This window comes from Rhipicephalus microplus, chromosome 10 (genome assembly GCF_043290135.1).
Source record: "Rhipicephalus microplus isolate Deutch F79 chromosome 10, USDA_Rmic, whole genome shotgun sequence".
NCBI lineage: Eukaryota > Metazoa > Arthropoda > Arachnida > Ixodida > Ixodidae > Rhipicephalus > Rhipicephalus microplus.
This window is the reverse complement of record NC_134709.1, coordinates 56,995,846-57,023,105: the sequence shown is the minus strand read 5'-3', so window position 1 is coordinate 57,023,105 and position 27,260 is coordinate 56,995,846. Positions and strand designations below refer to the sequence as shown.

General features: G+C 44.2%; 1 protein-coding gene across 5 annotated transcripts in view; it reads left to right on the top strand.

Moving 5' to 3' along the window:
• Positions 1 to 26,979, top strand: part of LOC119181680 (uncharacterized) — a 107,825-nt gene extending 80,846 nt beyond the window's left edge. For 2 of the 5 annotated variants that reach the window (XM_075875692.1, XM_075875690.1), the window contains exons 17-23: positions 5,765 to 5,873; positions 6,939 to 6,968; positions 7,135 to 7,178; positions 7,571 to 7,694; positions 8,966 to 9,015; positions 11,887 to 11,995; positions 26,103 to 26,979. In XM_075875692.1, the coding sequence (XP_075731807.1) occupies positions 5,765 to 5,873; positions 6,939 to 6,968; positions 7,135 to 7,178; positions 7,571 to 7,694; positions 8,966 to 9,015; positions 11,887 to 11,995; positions 26,103 to 26,283 (647 nt within the window). In that variant the 3' untranslated portion in view covers positions 26,284 to 26,979. The remainder of the gene's footprint in view (positions 1 to 5,764; positions 5,874 to 6,938; positions 6,969 to 7,134; positions 7,179 to 7,570; positions 7,695 to 8,965; positions 9,016 to 11,886; positions 11,996 to 26,102) is intronic. The other 3 variants (XM_075875693.1, XM_075875691.1, XM_037432922.2) reach the window with 3 other exon arrangements.
• Positions 26,980 to 27,260: the final 281 nt, after the last annotated feature.

The following is a 27,260-nucleotide window of genomic DNA, read 5'->3' as shown; positions in this document are numbered from 1 at the left end:
TTTGTCTGCTTGCTTGATGACAATGTCGGTATTGTTAGCCAAGCTCTTTATTGCCTCCTTTTCCTTAATAGAAATGTTGCTCTTAAATGGTTGTTGTTTTTGATATGCTTCGAGTAGATCTCGCTGGACCGCTTCAATGTAAAGATCTAGGCATTTCTCGCGTTGAATTGGAGGTGTCCATCGCTTATTCGAAAACAAAGGAGCAGTAGAGTTACTCGACGTAGGCATATTATAGAAAAATTCTCGAAGCCTCATGTTGCGGGCGAAGTTGTCTAAATCTTGTAGGAACTGAAATTCGTTATACCCACCGGAAGCGGGGCAAAAATTGAGGCCACGTGATAATACAGACTTCTCGTCATCTGACAAACAGTGATTGGAAAGGTTTACTATGTTATCATGCTCGGATGTTCTACAGGAAGTTCTTGACGTAGCCCGTGACGCGACAGTCGTCAGAGAGGCCGGTATAGGTACATTATCACGCGCAAGTTTGCTCATCTTAATCTTGACAATCTCATCTCGTTTCTTAAGCCGATACTCATCGAGAAGTATTACTTGTTCTGATGATAACCTTGATTGGGAAAGCAGTTGTCGTACAGTGTTCGACAAAGATTTTGCTGAGTGTTCATAGTGATTTAGGATGATACGGGTCAAATTCAAGGACGCATTCTTTAGTGCATCGTCCCATTTTGCTTGGTGAGTGGGCGACAATTTAACGGCTGGATGATGCACAATCATGAGACCTTTAGGAACCACTGATTCTGACACGTAAGCATTCAATGCGGAAACATGCAACTCTGATCGTATCGTTTTTTCAACTACCTTTCTAGTGCGCAAAAAATAGGTATTGTTGGAGGCAGAATACGTACCATTGCTAACATGTAGTCATTCGGGCTGTAACGTAGTGGCATCAGAGTTTCTGCACTGAACGAATGGGTTGCCAAGAAAACCAGAGGATGCAGCGCTTGGGGGAGAAGCGGTGGCCCGATGGCCACTAGGTGGAGAGGAGGTCAGGTTAGGTCGGACAGGTGGGGGGCTTGGAGAACCAGAGTCAGAAGGACGTCGAAGACGCTTGTTGGTCCTCGCGGGAGGGGCACAACTAGAAGGGCCAGGAAGCGAAGAGGATTGACGGTGTGCACCAAGAGACCCAAATGTTGGTGTACCAACAGATACACGGGAAGAGTTCAGAGTAGAACCGGAAGGAAGTCTGGAAGAGGTCATTGACGCAGGCGCTGTAGTGGAAGGAAGGGTGGAAGACTGGGTAGAGGCGGGCACGAAGGTGTCGACTGGAAGCCGCAGCAAAGGACTTGGCGATGGGTGCGCATTTGACACGGCAGGTAGAGCAGGGAATTCGGAAGTGAAATCGGCATTTGGTAAAGCGTCAACCGAAGAGGAATCGCGCCATGAAGAGGGCGTGCTTCTAGGAAAAGGACCGCACAGCCTGCGAATATGGCTGGCGATTAAAGCGACTCCTTCAAAACTTGGATGTAATCCATCCATGCATAGTGTGCGGCTGGGGGGAAGCCATTCCAACCCATGATCAATGAAGAACACTTGTCGGGAGAATCGGCAATGGTTGCGTAGCAAAAAATTCAAGTGACATGCTTCTCGATTGCAACGGCGAATGAATGCTCTATTCCTAAACTTTCTTCGACGACTTTCGGAACGTGGAAGAATAAGGCTTACGTAAATGCGCCTGACATTAGGGTGCTGTGCAATCACCGCTTCTAGTAGCGAGCAGTACTTTTTGAAGGCGAAGCGACCTGAAGAGGACGCAAGGTCATTTGTGCCGACATGGATAATCACAGTCTTTGCCGTATCCGGGATGAAGTCGAGCAAGTTGTGAACGTCATCAATGAGAGCACCGCACAACGAAACAAATGCAGGTGTGCCGGGAACAACGGGATCGAAATGTTGATGCAAATACTTGGTCTGCGAATCACCCAACACGATTGTGGAAACCTGGCATCTTGGAAACATCCATGATATTCTTTTCACTGTGGGTCGACCGGAATCCAGAGTAAGAGACATTGGAGGAGCGTTTGTCGCCGGATCCGGGAATAATAGGAGAATAAAAGGAGTTTGACTCACAAGTGAAAAGATTTTTTACTTGACGTTTCGACCGTGGGCCCGGCCTTCGTCAGAATGAAACAAAACACAGCAATGGTAACCACTTATATGCCAGTTGGTCACATGGATTGTAGATAGGTACAATCAATACACGTGGAAAAAATGCGTTCAAAATGTATCAACATACTGTTCGTCAGTAACATACTCGCGTATGTTACTACTCATGACATGACACTGGACTGTGAAAAACATCAAGGTCCTGAGAGTTAACGCTATGAAGAATTTGTGTTCCGCGAGAAATAGAGAGTTGAAAAAAAGTTCGCAGGTACATGAAGTGATCGATTCCTTCTAGCAAACATACGCGGAATCCAAATATTTACATAACTAAGAAGGAGAGGATATTTACCATGAACTAAATTTTAAAAAAATAACACGTCAGTGCAATTTCGTCGGCAATTAATTGATGGCAATGATAATAATATCGCAGTGTTAGAATGATATTTAGAGTAACTGCTGTAGGCCCGTGTCCTATGATTTCCTAAGAACCCGAGGTGGTCGAAATTTCTGTAGCCCTCCACTATGGTATCTCTCATAATTGTGTGGTAGTTTTTGGACGTTAAACCCCACATATCAGATTCAGAGTCAATCCTGCTTATGATTTTTTGGACTCGCTCAATGGCGTCACTTTCAGATTTAGTGCGGCAATTACAGATCATATTCACATTGAAGTTGGGGAAGTCATATTGCGGTGTACAATTTGTGGAAGGCTACAGAAAAACTGAATTGTCGAGATATTCTGCAAACACAGCCTAAAGAACGCAGGCTACGCACAGTAGCACATTTACTGCGAGCAAAAAATGTGTATTCTATCAAAAATAACACGAACATTACTTTCATAAGCCTTACATAACGACACAGTATTGATAGAGTATCGAAATGATGCAATGACACTTCGGTTGTTTTGCGAGATATATTCCTAAAATTGTTCTTTGAGGTGTTGAGGGGAAAGTTATTGCTGCCACAACATTTGGAAAAACACCAGAAATCTGTCTGAAGCCAGCAACAGTCGTTAAGTGAATGAGCTTTTTATATACCTTGAAGTCATTAACGTGCAAAAGCAATGAATGACAAATTACAAACAAAACATCGTTGAGTAAACTAAAAGTAAGGGTGGGCGCATACCGACCCTTGAGGGCCAAAACTAGTCAAAGCACAAGAAAGATTTTCGGTCATTTTATCGCAACACAACATGATCGATTAAGCATATAGTAGTACGGAAGATTCACCACAGATGAGTCAACATAAGTTTTCAAGTTTAACCAAAAGCAGTGAGTGGCTGACTAAGTCAAACGTCTTGTTCAGGTCACAGACTATGTTAACCTGTCTTCCCTGAGAAACAGGTGGGGTGATATGTCCCATGAAACTAGCACAATTGGTCGTAGTTGAACGACCAAGGAGAAAGCTCTGTTAACTATGAATCATTCATTTTTGACGCTAACATGTGATACGTTGCGAAGAGCCAGCTCAGTGATCTTCGCTGTGGCGCCCAGTGGAAAAATCGTGCGATAATTGTAAATATCACTTTTGCAGCCAGACTAAAATACTGAAAAAACACATACAGTTTTGCATGCGCTGGTAAATGTGCAAGAATTCCGACAGTTATTAAATAGTGTAGCCAGTACTGGGCTAATTATACTACCATATGCAATAATTAGGGCGGAAAGGCTGCCATCTGGGCCACATGATAAGGATGGTTTTAAGCTTCTAATGCATGAGCAGACGAGCTTTACATCAAGCGACAGGCCGCTAGATGTGTCTCGTAGTGTTGTCCTATGGGAGTCCTAGAAAAGGAGGTTTTAAAAACGGGTAAAAAATCCTTGGCAAAACATTCAGCGACAACCTGCACTTACAGTAGCTTGAACGACTCCACACATGTGGTGGACAGTTTGCCTACAAACTTCCGCTGGCCTGTCAGGAACGTTTTAGTTCTAATATTGCAATATATGAACTGTGGTCCCGTTTACAATGGTTTCATAGGGAGTTCAGAAAGAACCAGAACTCTTTTTTCACTTCCTCAATGAAGAACGTTTAGTCTTCTTGTGCGCGCAATCTTTACGCTTTAGTGCACCTAAAAGTTCAGGGTAGAACCAGTGGGGAGATATATATACACAACCCTCTTTAGGGGTATATTGCAGAATAAACTTAGGCGTGCTGCATCATACAAACTCCGTAAACTGCTCAACCGGTCCTCAACACTTGTTTGTCAGTAGAGAGAGATAGAGAGAGAGAGAGAGAGAGAGAGAGAGAGAGAGAGAGAAATAAATAAAAGGAAGAGACAGTGAGGTTAACCTAAACTTCCCATTAATCAACGGCTGACAACTAATGTTAAAAGCCCGTCTAGTCCTCTCTCTTGAAAGCAAATCTTGGAGATTTGTTAAATGACTGCTGTGGCTCATTGTTTTGGCGTGCACAGGTAATTTTGCACTAAGTGGTGGGCGGAATCGGTCAGGAATGAGAAGAGAGATGTCGGAGACTTGAAAATCCAACACGTTGATCGTTTCTCAGACAGAGGTCTCAGACCTTTTCCCTCCACTTGACGACTGTGTTATGATGCAGTCGGCAATTAAACGCCAGAAAACTGAAGAGTAGGTTGCACGTTTTTTCAGGGAAGCGATTTCAATGAGAAAAAGTAAGCGTGCCTTCATTGTTCTCGTTCTATTCATTGATGAATCGTAAAATTTTTAACAACAACAACAACAACAACAACAACAACATTATTAGTGAAGCGAATGAAAAAATGACACAATCTTCCACGAGACGATAGTTATAGCGCGAGAACAAAACGACGACACAGAGACAAGGACACGAAAGACACGAGCTGTGTCGTCGTTTTGTTCTCGCGCTATAACTATCGTCATGCCATACCAACTAGCCCAACCTGCCACACTTCTAACTTCCACGTGAATTGATGTGAAGCAGCGTGGGGGTTCACATGGCGTTTACATCGGTTTGACTGAATGTTTTTCGCGGTCGCTTGCCGGCGCTACCGTTGCGTTTGAGTATGACAAACCCGCGTTTCATCTTTAGCAGTTACCGCTGCCACTGCATTCGCCACTGACCTTGTGGGGAGCGTTAGGTTAGATACCGCGTAGCCACAGATATTAGCTGGTGCCCGGAGCAGAGGCAGTGCTCGCGCCACCCTCTCCATCACAACTCCTCGCGCCGTTCACGTGGGAGACTGTCGTCCGTCCTTCTCGCAATCGCGTGAGAGAGGAAGAGTTGGCGCATGCGCAGTAAGTGCGGTCACTTCGCCCGCACAGTTGACAGAACTCTGCCATAAGCTGCTTCGCATCTAAAAACTTCTTTTCCGTCAGTGCATCAGGAACCCAGAACTTTCGAATTACTCGTCCGACGTTCTACCGTTTACGCTAACACAAAGAGTACTCGTTACTTAATTTATTATGAATCAAAGTGAGAGTCAAGACACCGCTCTAAAGAAAGCACAAATCGTGGGCCCTTTGCTTTCCTCGACACAACTGTCTATCAGTTTCACAGAGTTCAACGTATGTATTGCTCTCTCTTTCATGAAACCTACAGCTAAAACAGCATCCAAAGTTTTAAGTACGTCACTGAGCACCAGAATACGTTTTCTGTTGCTCAGTGAAGTGCCGACTCAAAACTTGTTTGTTTTTTTCAGTCACTGCACATCTTACGCAAACCGGAAGTAGCCATCTTCCAGTCCCGCCATCGTTCCCCAGTACGTCACAAGCGACCATGGGGGAAACAATGCAGGCATACGACTCGAGGTGAGCCCTCACTATGGAATACAAATAATGCCTACACTTTTCTTGGGATACTTCAACCCAAAAATGATTGCTTATCCGTTTGTGTGTTCAGGCCCCAGCGAAAGTTTCACTCTTTGCTTACTCCTCCCCCCACAACCATCTTGATCCGATTGAGTTTGTTCATACTCGTGAACATTATCACTCAAAAAGCAATTATTACGCATATTTAAGCTGCATCTTGAATACACATGCGCTTAGCAGTTGTCTTTTTATTTATAAAATGCATAGATGAGTAATTCTAAAGAACATGCTTTTATTACGACGCGCTGACAAGGTGACGCCACGAACGAAAACGTAGATGTTTCCTACTCTTCACCGAAAAATTTCTGTAAAGGCTCAATAAAAAAAATAAAACACAATGAGCTTGCATCCAGATTTTTAAGATTTTCTCATTTTCGCTATAGATAACCTCAGCGAATATATCTCATTTAGCGGTGTTAGTTAGCAAGTCCACCACGATTTACTTACCCAGATGATAAAGCCTCGTCCAAGAGACGATATATTTGTGAAAATATACAGTGTCAAACCAACGAAAGTCTTTTCGTTATGCAGAATTCTATCAGGGTGTGCGTGTATTTTTCCCACCATATATATATATATATATATATATATATATATATATATATATATATATATATATATATATATATATATATATATATATATATATATATATATATATATAATGTTTGACGTGCAAAAGTGGCAAAGCCTCTCAACGTCAATGAAAAAACTCAATTATTCTATGAAACCGATAGACTCCAAACTAAACAATGTGAACTACTCCGCATCGCTAGGACACCTATTTATTGTTCAGATTTATTTAAAAAATCTAGATCAGGTGCATTGCCGAAACGTGCAAACGATTGTGTTGTCAGCATTAAAGACTGAATTAATGAAAAATTATCATTATCATGAACCGGTACGTGTCCTCTTTATCACGTTCATCTTTCGCTTTGCTCCCACAAAACTTGCGCTGGTTAGTCCAGCTTCAAACCAATAAAAAATATAATATTGTTTTTGCAGTGACCATGTTAGACCTTCCGTGATCATGAGGTAAGTTGAGTCTAACAGTAGTTGTCAAGAAAATTGGGGTGCCCGAAACATAGGCTTTCGGCATAGGTCGCAATTGTATACACGACAACATAACCACTTTTTTTACTCGTTGTCATTACCGCCAACGGATCACGTGATACCATTGTATATATTTCGGAATCTGCAGGAATCCCTTTGGTACGCCGAGATCTCAGCCAAACACCGCTCAAGGTACGGATGGGTTTTTCTGCGTTTTAACACTTGCCACAAGTATCGTAATCAAGAATGCCGTACTTGTCGCAAGTGGTTGAGAAGACAATCATATGTGCAGGGACTATGTGACTGGTCGAAGGTGACCGCGAAAATTGTATATTATAGCAAACATGTATTATTAACGAAAGTAGTAACTCAATTCACAACGTATGTTTCGTATGATTCTTCAATATAGGTGTTTAATCGTAGTTGTGCCGCCATGGCTGTAAACCTCAACTCATTGCTCCAATCGCTACTCTCTATCTGTCTGCCTGACACTCTTTCACCAAACCTGACTCATGAACCAATAAATATGAAACAGGGTAGACTTTGGTACCAAAGGGCTTTATTAAACATTCCGTGATTTTCAGAGTACGCGAATATGGCTCAATACGGATCCACCCGTCCCCCACCTCCGGCCTACAATAGCAGGAACTCTAAGAGTTCTCTCCAAGATAGAAGACGTCCGGACAACGAAGGAGCTTCGATACAGAGGTGACTTTCACTTTCGATGCAAAGAAGGGCAATGAAGGAGCGCTTGTATTAGCATTAGGCACTTGGCAGTTAGGGCGGTGCTGCTTATCAAGCCCCACATACCCTCGCGCCACTAACGGCATTTCGTTACGTTGTTTGAAATTGAAGCAGACATGCGCAGCTCGATTATATCCCGAAACATAGGAGCCACATGCAAACTGCTTGCATTCTCCACACCTGTGTCACGGCCGTGGAACGATGCTGCAGTAAAATGCAGCGTTATGCTTGCCTGCGAAATTTATTTCGGCTGAGTATATATCAATCACACTAGCAGATGTTTGTACGACAGTTGAATCTGACAAAGTAGGGGCGCATTAATTGCCCGTTTTGCGGCAATAATTATATGCTCGTCTTCGGGCAGTTTCGGTGTTGGTGTCAGCGTCACGTTCCATGTAAAATCTGGATTCGTAACATCCTATACAGGGTGCCCCAGTTATCTCTTGCCACAGTTTTAAAATATGCCGACACGTGCTGTTACAACGTGACCTAATGCATCTTTCTGACTTTTGTTTCCTGACTATTTGTTTATATGGACCCTTTTATCTATCTTATGAAAGAAAAAAAAATATGGGTCGAAAACTCTAATGAGAAAGTTGTAGATTGGTTTGCAAAACGTCCTATAAACAGTTTTGAACTTTATAATTTTAATTTATTATTTTATTATATATATATATATATATATATATATATATATATATATATATATATATATATATATATATATATATATATATATATATATATATATATATATATATATATATATATATAGACCACGAAGGAAAACCTGCATGGTTTCTTGACGGTCGCGGTTCAAGCTGAGATGAAGTGTTTCGGCGTTCTCTTTCGTGCAAAATGTGTACAACGGGTGGAAGAAGGAGAGGGGGACTGCGTGCCTCCAGCAAGAAAAAAACGCTCTCCTTGAACAACAAATCGTAATTTTGCGGGATGGCTCTTTAGATCAGATAAAGCTTACAGCTGATGCCTTAGCACGATTTGTGTTGTCAGAAAGTGCATTGAAGCAATACATACAGCATGAAGGTAGCTTCGCTCGCTGCACCGGCCGCGTACTTTGCGCCTCTGTTCTGCTCTGTTAGGGCTAGTTAGAGGCACCCATTCCTTCGCGTAACCTACCAATAGGCTGTCATACTCGGTGTTTAACAGCTGCGGCAATGCAAATTTTTTGTCTGCTGCAAGCATGCAGACTGTCAAGTTATCTTCTTTTTCTGCAGGACTCCATATGCCCTCTGGCGCCCTTTTGAAGACACATCTCGCTCTATTGGTACGTGGAAAGCGGTTTTTATCGCATCGATACTTTTATTGGTGGCTTGACAAATCGTGTAAATAGTATGCCATCTCTCACGCAATACCAAACGTTAAATGAAACACTGCATTGTCTCCAAACGGGGGGGGGGGGGGATGAACAACAAGAGAGAAGGAAGGGAGGTTAACCAGGCAAATGCCTGGTTTACTACCCTACGCTGGGGGAATGGGAAGGGGGCATAACGATGAGAGAGGGGAAAGGGAAGAAAAAGAGAAAAAAAAGAGGATTGTCAGTCAAGCGGCTGGCGCGTATGCAGCGGTGGCACTACACAAAAGTTGAAGGTTGTCACGTGGGCCTGTAGTCCTCAAAAAGCACAAAGCCGCTTTCACTACTTTCTGAGCCGACGAAAGGCGAGGACGTTGTTCCAGTAGCATCTGCATAGATAGTAGCCGATCGTCCAATTGTCCGAAAACAGAAAGCAACTATATATTTTAGTTCAAGTCGTCTGGTGCAGGCATTCTGAACAGAGTATGCGTACTGGTTTCAATATATCCACCATCAGAGAACGCAGGTTAAAGATATGTGAGTGTCTATCAGTGTGGAATCATGCTGCCTTTGGGAGGTAACTATAAAGAAAGCTCTAGCCTTCTACTTGTAAAAGCTGCTCATTATTCCCAGCCAGATGGTCGAAACTACTACTCTTAAGAACAATTAGACAGTCCTTAAAATATTACGTAGTATTGATGACACGGTCACAAAAATGCTTTAGGCTGAAATAGTGGGCCTGGTACTTATTGCAATGGTCCTGAGGCGTATTTTCTGTGTGATGTCAGGGCAGGTTGGAAAACAACACATGGTCGAACTTTCTGAATCTCTACATTACGACATTTCTCTTACTATCGAGATTTTGGGACGTAATAATAATAATAATAATAATAATGATAATATAATAATGATAATAATAATAATAATATAATAATAATAATATAATAATAATAATAATAATAATAATAACAATAATGTGCCCAGGAACATCCACAAGGTGTTTGTGGAGGAACACGCAAAAACAATGAAAATAAAGAATACAATATTGACAGTCTTACGAAAAAGAAATCTACTAAAAACGTGAGCACGCACAGAAAAAACGAGGTAAGAAAAAAGTGGGAAGAATAAAAAGACAAGACGGGAATCTTGAAGCGGGTGCGAAAAATCAATGGATATACAAAACTTTGTTGAAGGCTTTCTCGAAGACGGAAAAGGGAACAATTTCTACAATTTGAAAAATCATCCTAAGACAGTGCAAAAATGTAATAAAAACAATGACACTGCTTTGTGAAAAACATGAAAGCCATAAAAGTAAACACTATAGAACTTTTGTATTTTGTGAGAGATAGAGAGTTGAAGATAGTTAGCAGGTACATGAACTGGTCTATTCCCTCTGGCTAACTTACGCGGAATCCGAAAATTGCACAAATAGGAGAGGCTGGATATTACAACATGAACTAATTTGTAAAAAAATAACACGTCAGCGCAACTTTGTTGCCAGTGAAGTAACGCCATTGATAACAGTCTAGCAGTGTTTGTACGAGATCCAGAGTCAGTTCTGCTTATTTTTTTTTGGACTCGCTCAATGGAGCCACTGTCAGATTTTGCGATAACATTCCAGATCACAGATGCACATTCAAGTTGAGAAAGACATATTGCGGTGTACACTTTGTGGAAGGCTCTAGGAAAACTGAACTGTCGAGAGATTCTGCAAACACAGCTAATAGAACGAAGGTCACGCACCGCAGCACATTAAGTGTGAGCAGAAAAATTTAGCATGTTATCAAAAAGAACGCCAAGATTACTGAATTCATAAACCTTAGTGAACAAAAGCCTATTGACAGAGTATGGAAATAATACAATGACACGTTAGATGTTTTGTGAGATATACTCGTGGATTTGGTCTTTCAGGTGTGCACACCGTTTACATCGGTTTGACTAGCCGTTTTCGTGGTTGCTTCCATTGCCTCTGGTCATGTCAAAAGCAGCAGTTACCCGCTGACGTTGTGGGGAGACTTAGGTTAGCTACAGCGCAGCCACAGATGTTAGCAGGTGTGTGGAAGGGAGGTAGTGCTCACGCCAACCCCTCATCCTCACCTCCTCGCGCCGCTGAAATGAAGAGACGGTCCTCCGTCCTCCTCGCACTCACGTGAGAAGGGAAGAGTTGGCGCATGCGCAATGAGTGTGGTCATGCCGCACGAAAACACCTGATGAAACTCCGCCACAAGCTGCTTCGCGTCTAAAGCTTCTTTTTCGTCGCAACGTTACCAATCCACCACTTTCGAATTACTCGTCCAATGTTCTACCGTTTGAGCTAACACGGAAAGTACTTATTATTTTATTTATTAAAAATCAAAGCGAGACTCAAAACACCGTTCTAAAGAAAGCACAAATCATGTGCCCTTTGTTTTCCAGGACGTAACTGACCATCAGTTTTATTGAGATAAACGTATGTATTGCTCTCTCTTTAATGAAACCTACTCAACTAAAACCACATCCAAAGTTTTAAGAACGCCCCGCCGCGGTGGTCTAGTGGCTAAGGTACTCGGCTGCTGACCCGCAGGTCGCGGGTTCGAATCCCGGCTGCGGCGGCTGCATTTCCGATGGAGGCGGAAATGTTGTAGGCCCGTGGGCTCAGATTTGGTTAAAGAACCCCAGGTGGTCAAAATTTCCGGAGTCTTTCACTACGGCGTCTCTCATAATCAAATGGTGGTTTTGGGACGTTAAACCCAACAAATCAATCAATCAATCAATCAATTAAAGTTTTAAGAACGTCGCTGAGCACCCGAACACGTTTTCCCTTGCCCGTGAAGTGCCGACTCAAAAATTGATTTTTTTTTTCAGTCACTGTAGATCTTACGCAAACCGAAAGTAGCCATCTTCCAGTCCCACCATCGTTCCCCAGCACATCACAAGCAGCCATGGTGAAAACAATGCGGGCATACGACTCGAGGTGAGCCCTCACTATGGAAAATATTTAATGTCTACACTTTTTGGGATACTTCAACCTAAAAATGATTGTCACACAATTCAGGCACCAGTGACAGTTTAACTCTTTGCTGACCCCCTCCCCCCCAGCCAGCTTGTTCTGGTGGGTGCGTTTATAATCGTGCACATTGTCACTCAAAAAGCAAATATTGCGCATATTACCGCCGCAGCATAAGTACATAAGCGCTTAGCAGATGTCTTTTTATTTACAAAATGCATAGTTGCGTAATTCTAAAAAAAACATGTTCTGTATTACGAAGTTCTGAAAATGCGACGCCACGAATGAAAACACGGATGTTTCCTACTCATCACTAAAAATATAGGGTCCTTAGGTAAAATGACCTGGTCGCTTTAGTTAGACAGATACCAGTGGCTCAGCGATTAAAAAAGGAACTTTAGTTTCTTCACATTGCTGCCAGATGGTGCCATATCTCACGTAGCTCCTGTGAACAGAAGGTTATCTCCTTTGGACGTCGTTTGCATCGCTCTCGAAGCACTCAGATACACGGCCAACTCGTTTTTTTTTCGAATGGAGCAAGGAAGAGCGCTCGAACAAGGGAGTGGCTGGAGCCTACTCTGTGACACTTCATCTGGTTTCCATTTAGCTTCAGATTGAAGCTTGGGGAGCTTGTTTCGCGGGTGTTCTTGGGCCTGATTTGTATGTATTCTGATTTCTCCGGCGTTGATGTCATTCCTGCCTGTTTGGCATTTCGTCAATTGTGTCAACTACTTGTTGCGACGTGTCTAGTTGGTCTACATAGAATCTTCTCGTCGCCCAAAGGGTGATGTCGTCGGCGTAAATGGCTACTGCTAGTTCTTTGTCTTCCTCCAACACTAGAGCTCGTTTCCGCATCCATATACTGAATTATAGGGGGACCGTATAGAGCCCTGTGGAGTGACTTTATTAGCTATGTATCCTCCTAAATGAGCCAATTCTATAGACCCCATTCTGTTATTAAAAAAACCTTGCACGTGTTTGTAGGTTCTCTCCCCATAGTCTATCTCTTGTAGGTCAGTCAATATAGTGCTATGAGATATGTTCTCGAAAGCTTTCCGCAAATTTCATGCAAGTAGGATTAAGTTCATGTTTCTATGTGGTGACAAGTACTGCTGACTGGGCGAGTTTGTGCAGGATAAAATGATTTTGCTTTAGCGCAAGTCAGTTTGAGCGCGAAGGAAAGATACTGTACAGTCAAGAAGCGGAAAAAACAGATGACAGTGTGAGTGCTAACTTGGAATTTTTCTTTATTGCGTACCCTTACAGTACATTATATAGCTCATCCCACACGACGCCACACACATGACAAAACCGCACCGTGTGGCACAGCACACTCTCAAGGAAACCTAGTTGTGATCTGACTACGAATTATCAATTTTATACTAATGCTTCACAGCACGTGCTCCAGAAAATTCTGCTCTTTTTGAGATAAGGCCACACATGGCGTACTCACACACAGCTTCGCACATTTTGCGATGGTGTTCACCTCGGTAATTTCCCTCGCCAACTGGTTACGATTGCAGCCTAAGATGACACACTGATCAAAGAATGGAGTGCATCCACATGTCTTACAATGCATAGCCACAAAACCACCAGAAGAAAGCTTGCTTTTTACAGTTCAAGGGGGCTCCGCAAGTGGTCATTAACACACCTACCAGTCTTCCCACCAATGTAAACTGCGCCTCACGACAGCAGGAACATGTAGACAACAGCTAGGGCGCATTAAACAAACTTGGTTACATGCTTCTTTCCACAGGTGGGTTGCACCTCTTGCTTGGGGTTGGTAAGCTTACATAGACGGCTTAGTTTGTCTGGAGCAGAGAACACCACGCGGACATTTTCTCTCAGGGCTATCTTTTTCAAATGCTGTGAAATCTGATGTACGTACAGAATCACACTGGTTTCTCAGTGACGGGCTCACCATTGGTCTGTGCTCGTCCCCGCATGCGTGTACCATTCAACAGGCACTCAGGTACCAACACCTGCAAAACTAGCGGCCATAGTGTGACGGCATGACTTCAGCAGGGCATTTCTAAATCATAACCTGGCAATCCCCCACTTTATTGGCTCTGAATACGCCGAAGCGTACTGCAAGAGAGGCTTTTCCGACAGCGGTTCATAGCACCAGCAAGTATGTTCAAATGAACAAGAGAGACGAAGGCCAAGAAAGCGGATTGTGCCTTCTTGCGGTATTTGGTACTTCACTTCAAGTGGTACCAGACGCTCCTTAATAATTGGCAGAATTCCTGCAGCCTGTGGCTCAATCTCAACGGAATAATACTCAATACAAAACAAATAATTGTCCGCATACCAAAAAAACATTTCACACCTTCGTCTGCACGAGCTTACCAGAGCCGCAAAACATCAAGACGGGCGAGACAAAGATCACTCAGTATGGGTTCGAAGTTAGCGCTCACACTATCTATCTATCTATCTATCTATCTATCTATCTATCTATCTATCTATCTATCTATCTATCTATCTATCTATCTATCTATCTATCTATCTATCTATCTATCTATCTATCTATCTATCTATCTATCTATCTATCTATCTATCTATCTATCTATCTATCTATCTATCTATCTATCTATCTATCTATCTATCTATCTATCTATCTATCTATCTATCTATCTATCTATCTATCTATCTATCTATCTATCTATCTATCTATCTATCTATCTATCTATCTATCTATCTATCTATCTATCTATCTATCTATCTATCTATCTATCTATCTATCTATCTATCTATCTATCTATCTATCTATCTATCTATCTATCTATCTATCTATCTATCTATCTATTTATTTATCTATCTGTCTATTTATTTATCTATCTGTCTATTTATTTATCTATCTGTCTATTTATTTATCTATCTATTTATCTATCTATCTATTTATCTATCTATCTGTTTATCTATCTATCTGTTTATCTATCTATCTATTTATCTATCTATTTATCTATCTATTTATCTATCTATTTATCTATCTATTTATCTATTTATCTATCTATTTATCTATCTATTTATCTATCTATTTATTTATCTATCTATCTATTTATCTATATATTTATTTATCTATCTATTTATCTATCTATTTATTTATCTATCTATTTATCTATCTATTTATTTATCTATCTATTTATTTATCTATCTATTTATCTATCTATTTATCTATTTATCTATCTATTTATCTATCTATTTATCTATCTATCTATTTATCTATCTATTTATCTATTTATCTATCTATTTATCTATCTAGCCGCCTACGACTTTTAGCTCTCGTGACCGTTTGGATAATGGTATCGATACCAAACTTGACATGGCATAACATGACTGTATGATGAACATAACTGACTAGTCATAACACAAAACTCATGACATGCATGTCATAAATGTCATGATATACAACTCATGGTTTCACTGCTCTTACGCTGGTTTCATTCACATGACATGTTGCAAAATTGGTATGGTACGACATAACTGCATGGCGAACACAATCGACAAACCCTAACATCAAAATCATGTCATGTAACATGACTAAATGTCACACTCATGATGTGCTCGCAGTTGTTTCGCTAGCTTTGAATATGCGGAATTCGGTATTACGAGACGTGAATGAATGACGAAGGTCTGTGACTAGTTCAAACATGATAATCATAAGATGCGTGTCATGTACCAACACTACATGCCATTCTCATGATGTGCTCGTGGCCTGTTCGCTAGCTTCGCATATACAAAATTTTCTATTACGAGACGTGAATGGATGACGTAGGTTTGTGACTGGTGCAAACATGATAATCGTGAGATGCGTGCCATGTAAGAAAATACACACCACACTCAAGGTGCCAATACACTTCGACGTGAGCCGGCGCACGTGTGCGCTGGCGTTCGTTTTATCGCGTCACGCCGGCGACGCCACGCCAGGCGCTGATATCCCCCTAGTAGAAATCAGTGGATCTGCATAACACACACTCGCGGGCGCGCATCGCGCTGCGTCACTTTGACGCATGCGCGTTTGAGCACACACGGCATCCCTCCGTCACGAAGAGAGGCAGACGCGGTGCTGTCAAAGTAACGTTGCCGGCGCGAAATGAAGCATGTCGCATTTCACTCACGCCGGTCGCCACCGGGCCGCGAAGACGGATGGTGGTCGCGCCAATCGCGGCTGGTGTCACACTATACAGTGCTCGCGTTTTGCTAGCGTGGTGTCGCTGCGCCCAGCCTGAGCGTGCGTCAACGTTGCGTCGGAGTATATTGGGTCCTTCATGACGCGCTCGCCGCCGTTGCGCTAGCTCCACATGAGCCAAATTTGGTATCACGGGAAGTGAATGGACGACGAAGGTAAATGACATGTGCAGACCAGATAATTATAATATGCTTTTCATGTAAAGCATGACTACATGCTACGCTCATATCACGCTCACGACCATTTCACTAGCTCCATATATACCAAAATTGGTATCAGGTGACGTTAATAGATGACGAATGTATAATGAAACGTCCAAACATGGTAATCATAACATAGAAGTCATGTACGGCATAATTTACCTCCGCCTCTTAACGTTGTGAGGATTTTAAAGTGACCTTTCAACCCTCCTCATTTGTGCTTCGTATATCATCGAGTCCCACTGTACGTGGGTTCTGCCAACTTTTCCCCTTCTTGACTGTATAGTATCTTTTCTTCACGTTCAAAGTGAGCTGCGCTAAAGCAATATCATTTTACGATGTGGTGAGTTTAGAACTTCGTCGCGAAAGAAAAGGAAGATATCATGTGTGTATATTTCCTGACGGAAGCCAAACATGCAATTCGGCAGGAGATAGTTGTCCTCTAAGTACTTCCCAAGTCGAGTACGGATGACCTTCTCGAAACCTTTACCCAGGCAAGAGCTTAGCGATGTAGGTCAGAGGTTCTGGAGTGATATTGGTTTTTCTGGCTTTGGGTATTGAAATTTCTGTCTACTTCCATTCAGGTGGTCCGGATCCTCTTGCCTTCTAAATGGTGTCATTGAAGAAATTTGTTAGGTGCTTCCGTGTTTTACTAGCTAAGTTTCTGATCATGCGCTCGTGGTATACGATCCACCATGTGCAGGGTTGTTCTTGGAAGGTTGCGCTGCAGTGCACACACTTGTGCTAGTGATATGAGTCCATCAAGGGCAGTATTAGCCAGATCTCCATAGGGCGAAATCGTTGCCGGTGTTCTCTTTTTTCACATGTACGTGTCATGGAGCTCATGGAGAAGGCCCACTTCTGAGCCTGCGGTGTCATTAGGTATACTGCGCAGGGCAAGCGTGCTCTCTCTTGGTGTGGTACCAGGGGTAACCATATTACGAAGGATTGCCCAACGTGTTTTCGTGCTTCGTTTTTCGCGAGTAGAGTCACGCAAGCTACTCGAGTTAGACGTGCACAGTTCCTGCTAGTACGTATTGGCTACCTCCGTGATTTACCTTACGCGCTATCACAGCTTCGGGTTGAGCCGCTGCCTTTTCCATCATCTTATGGAGCTGCGTCTTGCCTCCCATGGTCGATATGGTTGTCGGTGGTTGGATTGTTCGGTGCTTGAAATTATTTATAGCTTGGGTCTGCCACCTCTCGTATATAAGTCTTTTGTCGTGTTGAGTTGGTCAGCATTAGTCTGGCACTCCCTAAATATCCCCCAGTCTGTGAGACATGCAATACCGATCGATTGTCTTATCCTTGCCGTTTGTATAGAGATGCTGAGGATGTAGTGATCGATCCTTACTGTTTCATTAGGGTTAGTCCAAGTGTATCCTCGTTCGTCGTTCAGGAAACTTTGCTCAGAAGTGGTGTCTCAGCCACGTTGTTTCTCGGTTTTTTTGGGGAGTCTGGTTGCATGACGAAGACTATATCGGGAACCTGTGTGGCCTTAAGCAGCCCGATTCCTTTGACCGCATCTCTTTCGTAGTTCCGCTCTGTATGCCAAGCGTTGAAATCTCCAAGAAGTATGACTATGTCACGTCGCTTCGCGCTATTCATAGCAAGACAGATTTTTTGGTGTGTAGTCTGCCTTGAGTTATTCAGCTGAGCTGTAGATATTCGCGACAATGCTCTACGGCCAACCTCTCTCAACAGGCCGTAATGCTGCTATTTTGTGGGGCATGTCAATTCCGGGCACAGTTTCTACGCTAACAACGAGATCCTTCCGAGCCAAAGTAGCTGTCGCTGCGTTGTGTTTGTGTGGAGTCTGTATCCCAATATTGAGCGTTTTTGTCTTCCTTCCTCTTTCAAACATTGAAGATCAGGTGCAATTGTGGCACCTTCGACAAACTGTGTTGGCGCTGATTGTTAGTTTTGCAGGGAATGGCAGTTCCACTGCCATAATTAGAAGATTCTCTTCGCGGCGTGTGATGTGTCTAGCCATCATAGGTGCACTCAAATGTATCCATGTCAGTCGTTCCCAATACCTTAAGACTGCGACCTCCAAGGTTTGAGTTCATCCGTTCCCTTAGATTTTAAATGCGAAGCATCTCTTGGCGAACTTCGGCGACTTTGAACGTGTCTATTTATCCATTCATCAGTATATATATATATATATATATATATATATATATATATATATATATATATATATAATATTTTGCCACAGTACACCGTAACTGAAACCTGCAGATGAAGATAATAGCACACAAAGACGTCAGAATGATTTGATCAACGGCAATATGACTTTATCGTCTTTCGCTCCAAGTGTAGCTTCGTCCTCTTTTTGAACAGGGGCACAAGCAAGCCTGCCAGCATCTATGGAAAGAATACTTGCAGAACTTGTACTAGTGGCATTACCCCCCCCCCCTCCTTTCCAAAAGAACATCGTCCCTCTGTCACAACAAATTTACCAGATGGAAACATGTACGATAAGCAGTACACAAGGGGGTGTTCACAGTCACTGCAAGTCTACTCATGGAAGTTTGACGAATAGTCAGCGGTTGGTTAAACGGTTTCATTCTCGAAACATGAACGACGTGTGGCTATTGTAAACGGCGGCATTGACGAGCCATGTCCTTGTCAGGAACTTCGTATTTCACTTCGCTGAGACGAGGGAAAACTCTATAAGGACCAAAATAGTGGTGTAACAACTTTTCCGCCCGGCCCCGTTGTCGAATAGAAGTCCACAACCATACTCGTTCTCCGGGTTGGAAAGAGACATCGCGACGACGAGCGTTGTACCGCAGCGAGTCGATGCGTTGTTGCGTATGGATTCGTTCGACTGCAAGCTTACGAGCTGCGTCTGCCAGTCTGATGAATTCTTTCGTCTTAACGCTTATCTGGTGCCTGTCTGGTAGAAGCATGGCATCGAGCATTGTGGTGACCTCCCTGCCGTGAAGCAACCAGAAGGATGTGAATGCAGTTGTTTCTTGTACAGCGGTGTTGTAAACGAACGTGACGTAAAAGAGGACGTCATTCCAGTTTTTGTGGTCTTGGTCAACGTACATTGATAACATGTCGGCGATCGTCTTGTTTAGTCGCTCTGCAAGGCCGTTGCTTTGTGGGTGGTATGCAGTAGTTTTTCGATGTAGTGTGTCGCTAAGCTGCAAGACGTCTTGTATCATCCAGGCGGTAAAAGCTGTGCCATGATCAGTTATGACAACTGCTGGTGCTTCATGTCGGAGGGCGATGTTCTTCATTAAAATGTGGGCAGTCTCAATCGCGGTGCCACGTTGTAATCCCTTCGTTTCGCAGTAACGTGTCATGTAAACAGTACCGACTGCAATCCAGCGGTTGCCGTCACGAGACTTGGGAAAAAGTCCCAGCAGATCCATGCCAATATGTTGGAATGGTCGTGTCGGAAGAGCGACGGGCTTCAAAAAAGCCGGCTGGGCGCTGGTGTGGTGCTTTGTGGCTCTGGCACTTGTGACACGTTTTCACGCAATGCTTCACGTCCCGATCGAGCTTAGGCCAGTAGTAGCGTTGGCGAATCCGGGCCAAGGTACGTGTGAATCGTAAGTGACCTGAGGAAGGCTCATCGTGACAGGTGGACAAAACATCGGCTTGTAACGCTGGCGGTACGAGAAGCAGATACTCAGTCTCGTAAGGGCCGAAGTTTCTTTTACAGAGGATATTTCTGCTAACGCAGAACGATGATTGCAAGCACGCCAATGCCGGTGGTGGATGCGGCGTACGGCCTTCAAGATATTTGATAAATTCTCGAAGTTTGGAATCGTTCTTCTGCTGTTCAGCCAAGTCAGATAGACTAATGGCGCAGAGAAAACGGCCGTCGAGATCGTGATCACCTGACGATGTCGTAAGAGGAGCTCGGGAAAGGCAGTCTGCGTCAGTATGCTTCCGGCCAGACTTGTACACTACTGTCAAATCGAACTCCTGATGGTGTAAGCTCCACCTGGCCAGACATCCGAAATGGTCTTTAAGGTTCGCCAACTAGCAGAGCGCATGATAGTCGGTAACAACTCTGAACGGGCGACCATACAGGTATGGTCTGAATTTTGCCTGTTGCCCAGACAACAGCTAGGCCCTCCTTTTCAGTGGATGTGTGATTCGCCTCCGCAGATCATAAAATCCGGCTCGCATAAGCAATAGGACGTTCGATGACGCCTTGCCACACGTTTGTTGGCAGGTGGTAGGAAATCTGCGACAGCCAATGTTTTGTCTGAATCCGGCCGAATAACATCGTGAAGAACAAGGTGGCCGACAAACGTTAATTCGTTGTAACGAAAATATTTTTCCTGGTTTCAGTGCTAGGCCTGTCGTGCGAATTGAAGCAAATTTACACAGATCTAAGTCGCTGCAAGTACTACTCGAACGTTAGGGAGAACACAACGACGCCGTCTAAGTAAACAAGGCACGATTCCCACTTGAGACCGGACAGCACGGTATCCATTATCCTCTGGAATGTCGCAGGAGCAGAACACAGACCGAAAGGCAGCACCTTGAATTCGTACAGACCATCAGGCGTTATGAATGCTGTTTTCTCTCGGTCGCGTTCATCAACTTCGACCTGCCAGTAGCCGGTGCGTAAATCCATAGAGGAGAGGTATCGGGCACGTCGGAGGTGGTCTAGTGAGTCGTCGATGCGCGGAATAGGATAAGCGTCTTTCTTTGTCACTTTCTTGAGTTTGCGGTAATCGACGCAAAATCGAAGAGGGCCGTCCTTCTTGTTTACTAGTACGACGGGGGACGACCATTAAATGCTCGAGGGGTGGATTACGCCATCTTCGAGCATCTGCTTCACTTGAGAACGTATTGTCTTTTGTTCCTTATGTGATACTCGGTAGGCGTGCTGACGTATGGGTCGTTCAGCACGGTCTGTGACGATGCGGTGCTTTACGGTTGGCGTTTGCTTTATCTTGGATGTAGACGCGAAACAGTCACTAAACATGTGGAGGATACAGCGGATTTGCTCTTTCTGCGGACATGACAGCTTCGGATTGACAGCAATTGTATCTGCTACCGCGGTGTCACTTTCAACGGCTGCAGAAATTGGGGCAATTGTCGTAAACGCTTTATCGTCAATGGATTCGAAATAAGCGATAGTTTTTCGCTTGGACAAATGTTGGTAAAGCTCCACTAAATTTGGTGACCAACAACTCAGTCATCCCGCGTTTAAATTAAGTTATGCCGCGGGCAACCCAGATTTGCTGAGACAGAAGCACCGAAAGGTTGTCCTCAGCGATACCACTGCTCTCATGATCTATGTCGCCCTGTACAGTAAAGAACATGCTGGTGCGCGGCGGAAGTGTGACGTTGTTGTCGACAATGCGAAGCGCATTCTTCTGCAGATTGGTATCTCTAGGCTTCGTACTATAGTCGTCAGCAAACGTTACGAGGCAGTCTCGAAGATTTATAACAGCGCCGTGCTCGCGAAGGAAATCCATGCCAAGGATAACTTTCCGGGAGCATTCGGGAAGCACAACGACAGAAACAATGAACGTCGACTCACAGATTTGCAGCCTTGCGGTGCATCTCCCGATTGGTGTCAAGAGATGACCACCTGTTGTCCGAAGGTTTGGTACATGCCCCCAAGGAGTCCTAACTTTTCTGAGGTCAGCCACAAGTTCAGCGCTGATAACTGAGTACTCGGTGTCAGTGTCGACCAGAGCTGTTACTGGATGGTTGTCGACAAGAACGGCAATGTCAGCAGAAACGGGATCGTCGGTGATGAGAGATGTCGACTGAAAGGAATCGTAAGGCCGGCGGATTAGTTGGAGGAGGCTGTTTTGACGATAACTTAACAGCGGTCCCACCCGCAGAGGTCGCTGATCCTAGTTTCCCCGGCGTGCACCTGGGTACCTAGCGGATCGTCCCGCAACAACATCTGTGAAAGTAGAGTATTTATTCGAGGACGTAGGGCGTCAAGGAGACGGAGAGCGTGATTGGCGTCGCTGAAGATTCATACATAGTAGACTTGCCAAGAATTCTGCGATAGCGTGGGGTCGTTCCCCATCTCTGGGCCGACGAGCGTCTGGCCGAAATCCAGGTAGGCCCATCTGTCTGTACGAGCACTCCCGGTACAAGTGACCTGGCTCACCACTGTGGTAGCATAGCGACCGATTGTCGACAGCGAGCCACACGCTAGATTTCCGCAAATTAGGTGGCGGATTCTCATAGTGTGGCGGGCCCGAGAAGCATTGCAGCATCTGCAGGCAAGTCGGTCATGGGTTTTCATAGTGCGGCAGGCCCGAGAAGTGTTGCGGCGTCTGCAGGCTGGTCCGTCGGGGAAAATAACCGGATGCCAGCGCAGGAGTGCGTACCGCTTCCGCATGCGTTAGCAAAAGAGCTTCTGTTGGAGGCACCACTAATGGTCATATCAGCTGCCGCACCTCTTCACGGAAGACGTCTGTCAGAGCAGCCACTTGAGGCAGTGAAGGCACTGCGCGAAGCTTTTGCAGCTCGTCGGGTACAATGCTACGGACTAGCTCAGCAAGGTCTCTCACGCTCGTGACGTCAGGTGTTGCCAAGGGTGCTGACATACATGCAAGGTTGTCGGACCACTCATACTGTGAAGACCGCCGTCTTAGTCTTCACTTCAATGTTGTCGCTTCACGGAGGAATTCCACCACGGTAGCTGGTGGGTTTCGTACAAGTTCTGCAAAGAGCTGCTCCTTGACACCCCGAATCAGAAAGCGTTCCTTTTTGTCTTCCGTCATTGCAAAATCAGCTCGACGGATCAGACGAGTCATCTCCTCAACGAACATGACTACGCTTTAATTTGGTCTTTTATTGCGAGAATTCAGGCGACGTTCTGCTTGTTCTTTCAGGTCTGCGCTACCATAGGTGTTCCGCAGCTGAGTGCAAAACACCGGCCAGGTTGTCAGGGCAGCCTCGTGGTTCTCAAACCGAATACGTGCTGAATCGTCTAGGTAGAAATAGACATACCGCAGGTTCCGGTGCTCGTCCCACTCGTTGGCGACAGCGACTCGATCGTATTGGTCCAGCCAGTCTTCAACGTCTTCGAAGGGCTCCCCATGGAAGGGCTTTGGGGTTCGAGGGGCTGATGGCCATGGAGCTGCAGGAGTCACGGTCTGCTCAGTCTGGCTTGAAGTTGTCGCATTTGCCATGATTCTGGAGCGTTCCGGAAGAGGGCCGAATCGGGGTGGTAGGCCTAGTTGCCGCTGACTGCGTCGAAGGTTGGCTGTTTCCACCAAGGCGCCGATGTTGGGGCCGAGATCTTTCTCGTTGTAACAGTGCATAGACTATTACCCGACACCTCCACCAGTGTCACGTAACAGCGTAACTGCAACCTGTAGATAAAAGCACACAAGGACGTCAGGCCGATTCAATCAACGGCAATACTTTATCATTTTTCTCTGCAAGTGCATTTTTGCCCTCTTTTTGAACAGCGGAACATACAAGCCTGCCAGCATCTATGGAAATAATACTTGAAAAACTTGTACTAGTGGCAACATATATATATATATAAAAGTAGATGCGCTTTCACATAACAACTGTTTATTGTGCCGACGTTTCGACAGGAACCCCGTCTTTTTCAAGGCATAATGCCTTGATTATATAATGCCATATATATATATATATATATATATATATATATATATATATATATATATATATATATATATATATATATATATATATATATATAAGGTATGGGATATGGCACAACGGGAGCGTTGTCAACAAGGATAAATATATTTATTTCCCAACAGTTTTGGGAGGGGTCCTCCCTTCATCAGGGGATGAGTTATACTGACATGAACTTCCAAACTTCGTTGCTGCCGCGTACCTCTCGCCTTGAAAGATGTTTGCGAGAGTGAGAGAGAACTAAAAAAAGAGGGGGAAGAAAAAAGACGTAAAAAATAAAAAGAAAGAAAAGAAAGAAAGTAAAAAAGAGGAAGAACCACTGTCAACACTGAGAACGAAGTCAACTGTCCGTGTACGTCCACATACGGTTCTTATCACGTGCTGTTCAGTTCTCGACGTGTGTCGGGCCACCCAAGATTGTCGCCGCGGTGGCGGGAGGGTCCATGACGGCGTGCGTAAAGAAAGGGTTTCCCCTTGTTGGGTCGGTCGGCTCTTTACCTTTAATCTTCGTCCGTCCGTATATATATATATATATATATATATATATATATATATGGGAAAGAAATGCATACCTAAGGGCTTGTTATTTCGTGTTTTGACACTATATTAATGAGATATAATTGACAATTATGACAAAAAAGTATAAGGGAAGTTATTAGACGCAATTGTATATTGAATGTGAAGAAAGAAAAGTGGGTGAAAAGATAACTTGTCTTGGGCAGGAACCGAACCTCCTGCCTTCGAATAACGCGTTCGATGCTCTACCACTGACCTACCACGACAACTATCCCTCCAGCCATTTTATTGGGTATATGTGTGAATTTTAACGTGGAAGTGTAAGTCAGTGGCACCAGTAGCCATGGCGGCGAGTGTGGCACACTCTTTATGAGCCTGTTTGGCGCCACGTAGCACGTGAACTTATTACGAGCTGACAGCTGACCAATAGCCTCTCGTATACAACCTAAATGTGCCAAGTCTGCCAGTACGAGACCCTCGTTAATGAATAAGGGTAAGAAGTGTGTACTTAAGAGCTCGTTTTTTCGTGTTTTGACACCATTTATAAGATCTAGCAGAGAATGATGCCAAGAAAAGTATAAGAAAATATATATATATATATATATGTGTGTGTGTGTGTGTGTGAAATAAGACTCGCAACTAGCTCACTTGAAGCAGATTTTGCCGTATTTGACACCACTCACTCTGATTGTTCGGAATATATACAGCCCCTCAAAGAACTGAAGTGTTTTTCGAGCTGTCACTTCTCTAAACTTCACGTGGGCGGTGAGTACACACTGAGTTTCCGAGACGTCTCCAGAAGACTCTTGACAATGTGTGCCCTTTGAGCGATGAGGCCAAAACCCCTTTCCTGACTTCCCTTGGAGCCCCACCAGGGTGGTCTAGTGGCTAAGGTACTCTGCTGCTGACCCGCAGGTCGCGGGATTGAATCCCGGCTGCGGCGGCTGCATTTCTAATGCAGGCGGAAATGTTGTAGACCCGTGTGCTCAGATTGGGGCGCTCGTTAATGAACACCAGGTGGTCGAAATTTCCGGAGCCTCCCACTACGGCGTCTCTCATAATCTTATGGTGGTTTTGGGACGTTAAACTCCACATATCGACCGAATCTACTTCCTTTGACGCTGCCCATGATTGATTGGTATGTGGGGTTTAACGTCCCAAAACCACCATATGATTATGAAAGACGCCGTAGTGCAGGACACTGCTGATTTGGACCACCTGGGATATTTAACGTACTGCCCATGAAAGCTACAGGGTGTTTCCTTTCTGCACGAGAAGTAATCGACTTCAGGCCTAGCACGCGAGATCATGTTAATGCATGCGCCCTCCATGTGAATTTGATGGTCAGCTGGCTTCGTCCACGCGTTCGGTGCCAGCGCTCGAAAGCTTTTACTCGCGACTGGAATACACCATGCGCCGGGGGATGCTACCGATTAGGACTTTTTGCTTCACATGACTCAAACCACCTTTCCAGAGTGTTCATAAAATTGATGTCGCTATAAAAGAACAGTCAATACACTTATTGAAATTCGTTTCTCGTTACTCGCAGAAGTGCTACTGGGTCCACGCGTATGGAACAGCGCAAGCATGGTGGCCATGGCAACTTCAACCTCGTCATGAAACCATCACGGAAACGACCATACGCATGCGATACATGCGAGAAATCATTTGTTTACCAATGGCAGCTCGAGCAACATCGTTTTTTCTTTCATAAGGGCATAAAGCCCTAGCGTTGAGACCTATGCGATCAACTATTTGGGGCCCGATACAATCTCACGATGCACCACTGCACTCATTACGGCGACACACCTTACCATTGTGCGGCTTGCCTTGGACGGTTTTCAAGGTCGCTGACTCTTTCTAGACACCAGCGCACGCACACAAGAGACACAACGCATGTATGTCGTGTATGTGGTCAATAATTCAGAAACTCTTCCTTTCTCAAAAAGCACACTCTTGCACACTTACGAGGAACTCCGTAAGCCTGCTCCCGCAGCAAAACAGAAACCGAATCAGTTTGACAAGTGGATTATAAACGAGTAACTTCACTATTGTGCTGGTGCGGATACTGTTCAATAACAAAATGCGCGTCGAATAATTGCCGTAGGAATGCTGAAACATGTTTCTATACACGCCCGCTTCAAGCATATAAATGATCCGTTACTGCAGACTTTACAGTGCAGTGTTCGTCTTCTAAGCGAATGGTACTCTCAACGAACAAGTTCACGGCATTTTAGGCTCGGTTTGTGCGTGAAATTTCATTTCATTTTGCTGTTTCTGCTTTACCTTTTACCTTACGTGACGTGCCTACGCGGGATGTAGAGCCAATACTTGCAGTTCAACTTTTATTTCCAGACGCGAAAGAAACGCAGGACCGAACATTTCTGCGTTTCTTTTTAAAACTGAAATAAAAATAATTAAAACCATCCATGTGCCGAACTGGTTTATCGTCTCCTTACAAACGGCTGTAATAGATACACGCAGTAAGCCAGTAAACATCGCTGCCCGCCACTTGAAAATGGTGGCCAGAAACATTGCCTCCCCAAGAACTTGGAATATCCTTCTCATTGTTTGACATTAGGATACATAGCGTAGGATATCCGTTGTTGCGCTACGCACCGCTCGCCACTTATCAGCCAGCACCTAAGTCTGGCTCATCTGCTCCTGACGATAATCTGTTATCGCGCATGTGTCTTGATGTGCGCTC